General features: G+C 44.4%; 1 protein-coding gene across 1 annotated transcript; it reads right to left on the reverse strand.

Moving 5' to 3' along the window:
* Nucleotides 1-5012: 5012 nt before the first annotated feature.
* On the reverse strand, nucleotides 5013-5401 carry LOC104997649 (bolA-like protein 2). The gene has a single exon (XM_010852543.1). It carries the CDS (start codon nucleotides 5339-5341, stop codon nucleotides 5081-5083), a length of 261 nt encoding a protein of 86 aa, XP_010850845.1. The 5' UTR covers nucleotides 5342-5401; the 3' UTR covers nucleotides 5013-5080.
* Nucleotides 5402-11826: the final 6425 nt, after the last annotated feature.

The following is an 11826-nucleotide window of genomic DNA, read 5'->3' on the forward strand; positions in this document are numbered from 1 at the left end:
ATTAAAAACAAATAAAAGGAAACCAGGGGCTTCCCTGGTGGCTCAGTGGTGAAGAACCTGCCTGCCAATACAGGAGACACTGGTTCCATCTCTGGTGTAGGAAGATCCCACACCTTACAGAGCAGCTAAGCCCGAGCGTCACAAATATTGAGCCTGGGCTCTAGAGCCCCAGAGCTGCAACTCCTGAGCCCACACACCGCAACTACTGAAGCCCGTGGGGCCCAGAGCCCGTACACTGCAACAAGAGAAACCACAACGATGAGAAAGAAGCCTGGGCATCGCACCTAGAGAGTAGCTCCTGCTCGCCACAACTAGAGAAAAGTCGACACAGCGACAAAGACCCAGCGCAGCCAAAACCAACCAATAGATATTAAAAATTTACAAAAGGAAACTGGGACGTTGTAAGAGCTATGCAGTTAATGGGAATCAGAAGATGTTCCCTTCTGGTCCCAGAGAAACAGCAAAGAAGGCTCCTTTTTTGACTCTCCAAGTAGATTTTAAGGAAATATTGCGCTTGGGGAACGTCCATTCTCATACCCTTCACACACTTGTTCATGGCACTGAATTTACACAAGTGAAAAAGGGCACAATTATACACACACGTAGCATATACACAAACATGCACACACACACACACATGCATTCCTAGCTGAGGAGTAACGACAAGTCTACAGCATTGGCAGAAAAAAAAGATTTAACACCAATCTCTAAGGGAATTTCCTGCCAATCCAGTGGTTAGGACTAGGTGCTTTCACTGCCAGAGCCGGGTTCAATCCCTGGTGGGGAAACTAAGATGTTACATGCTGTGTGCTGCAGCCAAGACATAAATTAAAAAAATTAAAATAAAACCCATCTTGACACTTTTACCAAAAACAAACCAAAAATTCAGCACATCTCAGATGTGTCTGAAATATTAGGTATCACCAGCTATGACAAGGAAAAGTAGAGAATAAGTTATAGAAAAAAAAAATGAACGTTATTATTAGTCTTTATTTTTTAGATCAAGGAACTCTATCTAATTGAAAGTCCAGAATTAATCCTTCCCATTTGCAACTGATCTTCAATAACCTATCAAGATAGTTCAATGTGGGACTTCCCTGGCGTTCCAGTGGTTAAGACTCCACACTTCTAATGCAGGGGGTGGGAGTTCAAACCCTGGTCAAGGAACTAAGATCCCACATGCTGCCATGCACGGCCAAGGAAAAAAAGGTAGTTCAACGTGTCAGGAATAATATAATCTTTGCAACAAGTGGTGCTGAGACAAGCATATTTGTATGCAAAATAAGTAAGCTGGATACCTTCTTCACACCATGCACAAAAGTTAAGCCAAAATGAGCCATAGATTTCATTTTTAAAGGTGAAACTATAAAATTCTTAGAAAATTTAAGAGTAAACCTTTAAGACCTTTGGTTAAGAAATGAGTTCTTATATATAACACTAAAAGGACAAACGACAAAAGAAAATGTTTGTAAATTGGACTTTATAAAATTAAATTGTTTATGCTTCAGTTTTCATAAAACTGAAAAGAAAACTGCCAGAACAGGAAGAAAGTATTTGCAGGTCAGGTGTCCGATAAGGAACTTGTACTAGAGCATGTAGAGAACATTTACACCTCAATAATAAAGTGAAAAATAACCCAATTTAAAATTAAGCTACGAGACTGATGCTCCCCTGGTGGCTCAGATGGTAAAGAACCCGCCTGCAATGCAGGAGACCTGGGTTCGATCCCTGGGTCAGGAAGATTCCCTGGAGAAGGGCATGGCAACCCACTTCAGCATTCTTGCCTGGAGAATCCCATGGACACAGAAGCCTTGTGTGCTACAGTCCATGGGATCCCAAAGAGTAGGACACGACTGGGTGACTAACTCTTTCTTTCTTTTCTTTCTAAGAGATTGACTAGATACTTCACCAAAGAATATGTTCAAATGGCCAATGCTGCTGCTGCTAAGTCACTTCAGTCGTGTCCGACTCCGTGCAACCCCACAGACGGCAGCCCACCAGGCTCCCCCATCCCTGGGATTCCCCAGGCATGAACACTGGAGTGGGTTGCCATTTCCTTCTCCAATGCATGAAAGTGAAAAGTCAAAGTGAAGTCGCTCAGTCATATCCAACTCTTAGCGACCCCATGAACTGCAGCCTACCAGGCTCCTCCGTCCATAGGATTTTCCAGGCAAGAGTACTGGAGTGGGGTGCCATTGCCTTCTCCGTCAAACAGCCAATAGGCACGTGAAAAAATGTTCGGTATCATTAGACATAAAGAAAATCTCAGTGATATCCCTCTTCATTCCAGCAGGAAGGCCAACGATGGATACTTGCAGCCCAGTGTTCACAGCAGCATTACTTATAGTGGCCAAGACACAGAAGCAACTTAAATGTCCATCAGATGAATGGGTAAAAAAGATGTGGGATGTATATACAATAGAATAGTACTCGGGCATTTTTATGAAATGTTGTTGTTTGCAACAACATGATTGGACTTGGAGGGTATTACGGTAAGTTCCTTGGGTGCTTGTACTGGGTCCCCTAGTCTGGCCTGTTATCCAGTCAGCAGGAGAGGTGGACAATGAGTTCTTCCCTTTTACAGACTGAATGTTCTTGATACTAATCAGAAAGTCCCAGACATCTCCCAGGGATTCATCTATATGCATATTACCCCCCTGCATCAACTTCATGAATTTTCAAGACTGGATTTTTCCATCAAACCAAAGAACCAGGGGATACTGCCACCTCTTGTTACTACAAAGCCTGCCTCCTGCAGCCCCTGCTTATTCACTCTGCACCGAAGTGCAAACCCCACGTGATGTGCAATGTCCTCCTCCCCAAAACTGTGAATATATGTGGCTCATACACTGCCATCAATCTCATCTGCACAGTGTTGGGTGTTGTGTATTCAAAAGTGTTAGTCGTGTCCAACTCTTTGTGACCCCATGGACTGTAGTCCGCCAGGCTCCTCTGTCCGTGGGATTTCCCTGGCAATGAAGCAGGTAGCCATTCCCTTCTCCAGGGCATCTTCCCCACCCAGGGATCGAACCCAGGTCTCCCACATTGCAGGCAGATTCTTTACCTTTGAGTCAACAAGAAAGCCTTCGGTTTGTCCCTTTTAGAAAGATAGCTGCCTGGAAGCTGGACAGGAGACAAGGAGGCAAGCTGGGAAGAAACTGCAGTACTTCAAGCAAGTGATCATGAAAGCTTAGAAGAACAGTGGCTTTCAAACTGTGGGTCACAACCCACGAGTGGGTCTTAAAATGGTTTTTATCAGTCACACTTGCACTTAGAAAAAATAGGCTCAAATGTAAAAGAAAATATTAAAGAGTCTTTTGAAATAGGTGGTGGGGTGGGGTGGCGGGGGAAGCAGCGCTCAGCGATCAGAACACAGATCTCCGCTATCTGGAGGGCAAGCAGGCAAATTGCTCCAGGAACACAGGAACAGCAGCCTGTCGCGTGAGTGGGGGTGGTGGATGAGTAGCTGCTACTGTGCAATCGACTGAAATGAACCACAATTTACATCAAGCCTTCCCGTGGAAGTTGTTAAGCCTGTCGACAGACGCTGGTGTGGTGAGAGCATGCGCAGTCGTGTCCACCTCTTAGCGACCCCTTGGACTGTAGGCCGCCAGGCTCCTCTGTCCGTGGGATTCCCCAGGAGAGAATACTGGAGTGGGTTGCCATTTCCTCCTCCAGGGGATCTTCTCGACCCAGGGATTGAAGCCGCGTCTCCTGCATTGGCCAGCGGATTCTTTATCACTGAGCCACCTGGGAAGCCAGAGTTCCAAAATAGTTATATCAGGCAGATTCTGCCCGTGCAGTTGTTGTCAGGTTGGAGAGACAGATTCCTGGTGCTTCTCACTCTGTCACGTTTCCACTGTCTGCCAGAGTTATTTAAGTGGCTTAGATCAGCATTTCTAACTGCCAAGTAAAAGGGAATTCACGGGGCAAAGCGTCATGTTAAACAACAGCACAGGATATGATCGGCAAAACCCAGACTGCAGAAACTCTGAAAGATAGTGACCGGCTTTGTCAAAAATTAATTTTAGTTTGGGACTTCCCTGGTAGTCCAGTGGTTAAGACAGCAAGCTCCCAATGCAGGGGACCCAGGTTAAACCCCTGGTCAGGGAACTAGAACCCACATGCTGCAACTAAGAGTTTGCGTGTCACAACTAACGATCCTGCATGTTGTAGCTAAGACCCAGTGCAGCCGCAGCAATAAATATTAATAAATAAAAAAAACAATTTTAATGGGATTAAAGGAGAGAGAGGAAGGAAGCCATAGCTCCAAAAGAGACTTAAACACACAAGATCAAGTGCAGTATGTAAAACTCACTTGGCTCCTGACTTGAAAAACCAGGAAAAATACTTTTATGAGACAGGTAAGGAAATCCATTCCTTGATTGGCTATTTAACCTGTATGTATTTTAAATTCTCTTAGACTATGCATTTGGAACTATGCATTTCAACGTGACTTAATGGTTTGTTCCAAGAAAATCTTACCCAGAAGGATGTCTGTAAAATAATACATAACTCATTATTTACCCCCAGGAAATTCATGCAAACCAGTTTATCTAAGCAAACAGTTTATTCACCTGGGCAAACAGGTCCTTTTTCAGGATAACAATCGCTCATGTAGGCAACGAGTTCACTTATTACACAAAAGTTTGCTTATCAAGGCTTGTTGCAAGATTGTCGTTTCCTTGTGTTCACCAACCCTAAATTATTGTGCCATAATCTTGGCTTAATCTTAGCTACTTCCTTGCTTAGAAAAACCCATCCCAAATAGCCTTACTTAATTTTCTCTTTTGTGGCACTACTGAGACTCTGGTGGTCTTTGTGAGAACCAACTGTTGTTATTGTATAGTCAACATTATGTATAATAATATTGATAATATAATAATATTGTATGTTATAATAAATATTTAATAATTTTGTGTGGCATGTTTATTTTTAAAGGGAGGGGAGCTTAACATATCTGGACAAAACTGCTTTCTTGAGTAATCATTAACTTACAGGGGTCTCCCATCTTTTTTCTTTTTTTTTTTTTTTTTTTGGCCCTGATTCATAATTTAATGCGTGTGCAGGTCCGGGTCCCTTATTTCTGCTGCTCACGGGCCCACTGCTCTGGGGTCAGGGTTTTCTGCTCAAAAGCGTGAATGTGCAGGAGCTCTTCTGCTAGGCAAGTGTTCACAAGCCGGTGTCTCTGAAGCAGCGGCTTCCCCTCGAATTTGGCCGACACCACGAGGACTCGGAAGCTGGACGCGCAACGGTTGGGAGTCGTGTCCTCCACTTCCACGTGCTCCGCTTCCAGGTCCCGCTGCAGCTTCTCCCGGAGGTACTCGGCACTGAGTTCCATTGTGGCAGCCCAGGGAGGGTGGCAGCCCACCGGGGATGGGACCCCAGTTCTGACCGCAGCCACACTCTCCCATCTTTTTTCTACTTACAATCCCCAAGTGGGATTCACGATTTAATCACCTACTTTTTCCCTTTGTTGTTCAGTCGAAAGGTTGGGTCCGACTCTTTGCAACCCCATCAGTCTCCTGTAGCCCATCAGGTTCCTCTACCCATGGGATTTCCCAGGCAAGAATACTGAAGTGGGTCACCATTTCCTACTCCAGGGACAATGGAATATTATTCAATCATAAAAAAGAATGATATAATGCCATTTTCAACAACATGGATGGACCTAGAGATTATCATACTAAGGGAACAAAGTCCGAAAGAGAAGACAAATATCACAGGATATCACTTACATGCGGAATCCAAAATATGACACAAATTAACACAGCTGGAAAACAGAAGCAGACCCACAGAGAACAGACTTGAGGGTGCCCAGGGGAAAGGCAGGGTGGGATGGAGTAGCGGTTTGGGCTTAGAAGTTGCGAATGATCATATATAGAATGGATAGATAGCCAACAAGGTCCTACTGTATAGCGTGGGGAACTGTATTCACTATCCTGTGATAAACCATAATAGAAAAGAATACGAAAAACCGTGTATATGTGTAACTGAATCATTTTGCTCCACAGCAGAAATGAACACAATGTTATAAATGAGCCGTACTTCAATTTAAAAAGAACAAAAAAGGCAGGGAGCTCACATTTTTGAAGAAATAAATAGAATAAAGGATTTACAAACTTCATGAAATGAAGTCTGACATTTGCGTCAATGTAATATGGGATAGAGACGGGTGGAGGCATATAAGAAATAAAAGGAATCATAAGGTGACAATTGTTGAAGTGAAAGCCTCAGTGCTTTGATGGCCTGGGTCCGGGTTTGGGAGTTTCCTATACTATTTTTGTCTACTTATGTATATGTTTGAAATCATCCAAAATAAAAGTTTTTCTAAGTGTGCTCAGACCACATCACTGGAGCTATGCTTGACCCTCCTCTCTTCCTCTCCTAACCTACACCCAGTCGATTAGCATATCTAACCATCAGGTTTCCTCTAGAATCTGACCATTCTCATGACCTTCACTGCCACTTCCTTGGTCCAATTCACCACCCTTTCGCTCCTTGATTATTGTAGCGATCTCTATGTTGCAACCTTACCCCTTCCCCAATCCCATTCTATTTTCAACACAGCAGCCAGAGAGAGAGACCCTTTTAAAAACTAAGTCTAATCTTTTTGAGCATGGATTACCCATCTGATTATGCAACAGAAGGGAGGGAGGGGTCCTACAGAGGTCATGGAAGGCTCTTTTGAGTTAAGTCTAGAACTGAGCCTTCAAACATGTATAGGAATTATATAACCAGAGAGGATGCTTCAGATGGGAAACAGCATGAGCAAAGGTACTGATAAAAAAAAATACATTGTATATTTGGCCATAGACTTTTGCATATCAAGTTTAAAATTTGTTAAATCACCCTTCACCTTTTGCTTCTATAACCAAGCAGGACACTATGGGGCCTTGAGGGGGAGCATGCCCTTTCCCCATGTCCTCTGCTTTAGCTCCTCTCTGAAGTACCTAGATAATAGTATCTGATGCACATTTCCTGAGTTGTGCTACAGAAATAAAAACCCCACCAAGTGGAAGATGTTGACCACTTGATGACACTGACCCCAGGTCTACTGGAGTCTGAGGACTGATAATGTTAATCCCTGTGACATGATCCTGTTACTTCACCATCAATCAGAGAATTGTCCTCAAGCTGATTGTATACCCTGTGACACCCCCTCACCTGGCCATTAAAAATGCTTTGCTGAAAGGCCTCCAGGGAGTTTGGGGTTTGGGGGAGGGGCACAAGCCACCCATCTCCTTGTTTGGCCCTGCAATAAATCTTTCTCCAATCTCCGGGAAAATAAATAAATAAGTCTAGGGGGCTTCCCTGGTGGCACAGTGAATAAGAATCCACCTGCCAAAGCAGGGGACCCGGGTTCAATCCCTGGTCCGGGAAGATCCCACATGCTGTGGGGCAACTAAGCTCGTGGGCCACAACTACTGAGCCTGTGCTTTAGAACCTGGGAGTCACAATTACTGAGCTCGCTGAGCTTGTGTGCCTAGAGCCTGTACTTCCCAACAAGAGAAGCCACTGCAGTAAGAATCACAAGCCCCGAGATAAAGAGTAGCCCCTGCTCGCTGCAACTGGAGAAAGTCCATATGCGCAGCAACGAAGACCCAGTGCAGCCAAAAATAAACAAATAAGTCTAAGGAATTCCCTGGTGGTCCAGTGGTTAGGACTCAGCGCTTTCACTGCCTGGGTCTGGGTTGGGGAACTAAGATCCTGCAAAACAAGAAGTGCAGCCAAAAAAAAAAAAGTCTAAACAGAGTCAAGGTCAAAGTTCTTGCAGCAGCCCTGCAAGGTCCCACACTCTGTGCTAACTTTTTCTCTCTCTGCCCTCCTCTCCTAAGTCGCGTCCTTTGGGTCCCTCTTTTCCAGCCTCACCAGCCTGCCTCCCATTCTAAGGCACCAGGCACACTCCCACCTCACGACCTTTGCACTTGGTGTTCCTTCTGGTCCACGCCTCCACCTCCTTGACATCTTCACACAAATGTGCCCTTCTCAAGCAGACCTTCTCTGACCACCCTAGTTAGAACTGCAGGGACTTCCCTGGTGGTCCAGTGGCTCAGACTCTGCACACTCCCACTGCAAGAGGCCCGAGTTTGACCCCTGTTTGGGGAACTAGATCCCACATGCCACAGCTAAGACTGCTGCTGCTGCTGCTAAGTCGCTTCAGTCGTATCTGACTCTGTGCGACCCCATAGACGGCAGCCCACCAGGCTCCCCCGTCCCTGGGATTCTCCAGGCAAGAACACTGGAGTGGGTTGCCATTTCCTCCTCCAATGCATGAAAGTGAAAAGTGAAAGTGAAGTCGCTCAGTCATGTCCGACTCTTAGCGACCCCATGGACTGCAGCCTACCAGGCTCCTCCGCCCATGGGATTTTCCAGGCAAGAGTACTGGAGTGGGGTGCCATTGCCGTCTCCACTAAGACTAAGTGCAGCCAAATAAAGAAATAAATAAAAAGAATCTGCCTTTCCATGCAGGGCACACAGGTTTGACCCCCGGTCAAGGAACTAAGATCCCACATGCCGCGGACCAAATAAGCCTGAGCGCTACAATTATTATGGAGCAACAAAAGCAACTGAGACCTGACTCAGTCAAATAAATATAAAAAATAAAGTAAATTATTTTAAAAAATAAAATAAAACTGCAACCATCTTCCCCAACCCAGGCACTCCTGCTTCCCCATCTGTTTATACTTGCTCACAGTATTTAGCATCTCCCTCCTGGGAAAACAACCCCTACATGAGCAGGGATGTCTGTCTATTCCATCCCCGCTGTAGCCCCAGTGACTGGAAGAGTGCCTGGAACAGAGTAGGTGCTCAGGAAATATTTATCCAATAACTTTGGTCACCATCATAAGATCACCTTCCATAACGTGTCCTCGGCCACTTCACGATTCCTCCAGGGTTCAAATTTATGTGCTAAATCCAGATAAGACACTTAGGAAAGAAAGTCTTGATTAAAAAAAAAAATTATCCTAAGGGAAGAGAGGCAGAGTCTTAACACTACAGTCTACAGGTTTGCACCTAAATGGTAAGCCCTGGAGCAGAACTCTGTGAATTCACCTGGTCAGATGGTGCCCCCTAGCGGTGGACCCAGGTCTTTGAACAATGGCGTTACCCATAAAGGTTCAAACTAGCAAAGAATGTTCAAACTACTGAACAATCATGCTCATTTTGCATGCCAGTATGAGATGGCTGGATGGCATCACTGACTCGATGGACGTGAGTCTGAGTGAACTCCGGGGGTTGGTGATGGACAGGGAGGCCTGGCGTGCTGCGATTCATGGGGTCGCAAAGAGTCGGACACGACTGAGCGACTGAACTGAACTGAACTGAACTGAAGGTTATGCTCAAAATCCTTCAAGATACGGTTCAGCAGTATGCCCAAGAACTTTGAGATGTACCAGCTGGGTTTAGAAAAGGCAGAGGAACCAGAGATCAAATTGCCAACATTCCTTGGATGATAGAGACAAATTCCGGAAGAACATTTACTTCTGTTTCATTGACTATGCTAAAGCTTTTGATTGCATGAATCACAACAAACTGTGGAAAATTCTTAAATAGGTGGGAATACCAGACCACCTTACCTGTCTCCTGAGAAACCTGTATGCAGGTCAAAAAGCAACAGTTAGAACCAGACATGGAACAACAGACCTATTCAAAATTGGGAAACAAGTAAGACAAAGCTATATACTGTTAATCCGATTATTTAGCTTATATACAGAGTACATCGGGGTGAAATGCCGGGCTGAATGAATTACAGTCTGGAATCAAGATTACCCAGAGAGATATCACCAACCTCACATATGCAAATGATACCACTCTAATGGTAGAAAGTGAAGAGGAAGTAAAGAGCTGTTTGATAAAAGGGAAAGAAGAGAGTAAAAAAGTTGGCTTAAAACTCAACATTCAAAAAATTAAGATCATGGCATCTGGCCCCATAACTTTATGGCAAATAGAAGAGGGAAAAGTGGAAACAGTAACAGATTTTATTTTCTTGGGCTCTAAAATCACTGCAGATGGTGATTGCAGCCATGAAATTAAAAGACGCTTGTTCCTTGGAAGGAAAGCTATGACCAACCTAGACAGCACTTTAGAAAGCACAAGACATCACTTTGCCAACAAAGGTCCATATAGTCAAAGCTATGGTTTTTCCAGTAGTCATGTATGGATGTGAGAGTTGGACTATAAAGAGGGCTGAGCGCTGAGATGCTTTTGAACTGTGGTGTTAAAGAAGACTCTTGAGGGTCCCTTGGATGGCAAGGAGATCAAAACAGTCAATCCTAAAGAAAATCAGTCCTGAATAGTCACTGGAAGGACTGATGCTGAAGCTTCAATACTTTGGCCACCTGATGGGAAGAGCCGACTCAATGGGAAAAAAAAAACAGATTCTGGGGAAGCCTGAAGGCAGGAGGAGAAGAGGGCAGCAGAGGATGAGATGGTTAGATAGCATCACTGACTCAACCGACATGAATTTGAGCAAACTCTGGGAGACAGTGAAGAACAGGGAAGTCTGGAGTGCTACCGTCCGTGGGATCGCAAAGACTTGGACATAACTTAGCAACTGAACAACAACAAATAAATGATCTAGTGCGGTACCAGATTGGAAAAAAATGTTCATTCTCCTTCCCTAGGAACCCAGGAAATGCAAACTAAGAATAATATATTACCTTGGCAACTTTTCAAACAAGGGAGGAAACTACTCAGAAATGAGCAAACTTAGTTCAAGACAAAATTTTAAAGCAGTGTTTTGATTTCTTCAGCATGTCTCAAGACACATGGCTCAAGTTTCTGGCTCATTTTAAAAGACAGAAATAATAGGTGACCTCCCTGGTGGTCCAATGGTTAAGACTCCGAGCTTCCACCACAGGGGGCCTAGGTTCAATCCCTGGTCAGGGAACTAAGATCCCACATGCCGCATGTCACAGAAAAAAAAAATTACATTGTGGAGTTGAAAAATACTAGTAAGCACTTGGAAAAAAAGTTTGGCAGGATCTACTGAGACTAACGTGTGTTTGCCCTGTGACTTTGTAATTCCACATCTGGGTATACATCCAAGAAATATGAGTGCTTATGTTCATGGCAGCTTTATTCATAATAACTAAAGACTGGAAACCACCCAAATATCCATCAACAGTGTGTACATGTGTGCTAAGTCGCTTCAGTTGCACCCGACTCTGTGACCCTATGGAACCTATGGACAGCCCTCCAGGCTCCTCTGTCCATGGGATTCTCTGGGCAAGAATACTGGAGTGGGTTGCCATGCTCTCCTCCAGGTTATCTTCCTAACCCAGGGATCGAACCCACTTCTCCTAATATCTCCTGCATTGGCAGGCAAGTTCTTTATCACTAGTGCTACTTGGGAAGCCGTCCATCAACAATAGACTTGGGTAGATAAATGTGGTTACATTCATAAGATGAAATGCTTCACCGAAATATGTATATTTTTGGCTTCACCTCACAGCTTGGGGATCTTATTCCCCCCACCAGGGATTGAACCTGGGTCCCTGTCAGTGAAAGCAACGAGTCCTAACCACTGGACCACCAGGGAATTCCCTTCACAGCAACTTAAAAAATAACAGTACAGCTACATGCAATAACATGGTTGAATCTTACAACATAATGTTGAGTGAAAGAAGTCAGAGACAGAAGACTACATAACTGAATGATTCCTTTTATATAAGTACCAACTCATGGTGATAGAACTCAGAAAGTCACCCCTAGGTCTTACTGACTGGAAGAAGGCACAAGGAAACCTTCTGGAATAATTAGAATGTTCTACATCTGGACCTCGGTGGTGGTGACATGAATGAACATATGTATATAGTATAT

This window comes from Bison bison, unplaced genomic scaffold, assembly GCF_000754665.1.
Source record: "Bison bison bison isolate TAMUID 2011002044 unplaced genomic scaffold, Bison_UMD1.0 scf7180017864313, whole genome shotgun sequence".
Lineage (NCBI taxonomy): Eukaryota > Metazoa > Chordata > Mammalia > Artiodactyla > Bovidae > Bison > Bison bison.

Bases quoted from the DNA above. Each gene is read 5' to 3' on its own strand.
- LOC104997649 (XM_010852543.1), bottom strand. From the start codon at position 5,341: ATGGAACTCAGTGCCGAGTACCTCCGGGAGAAGCTGCAGCGGGACCTG.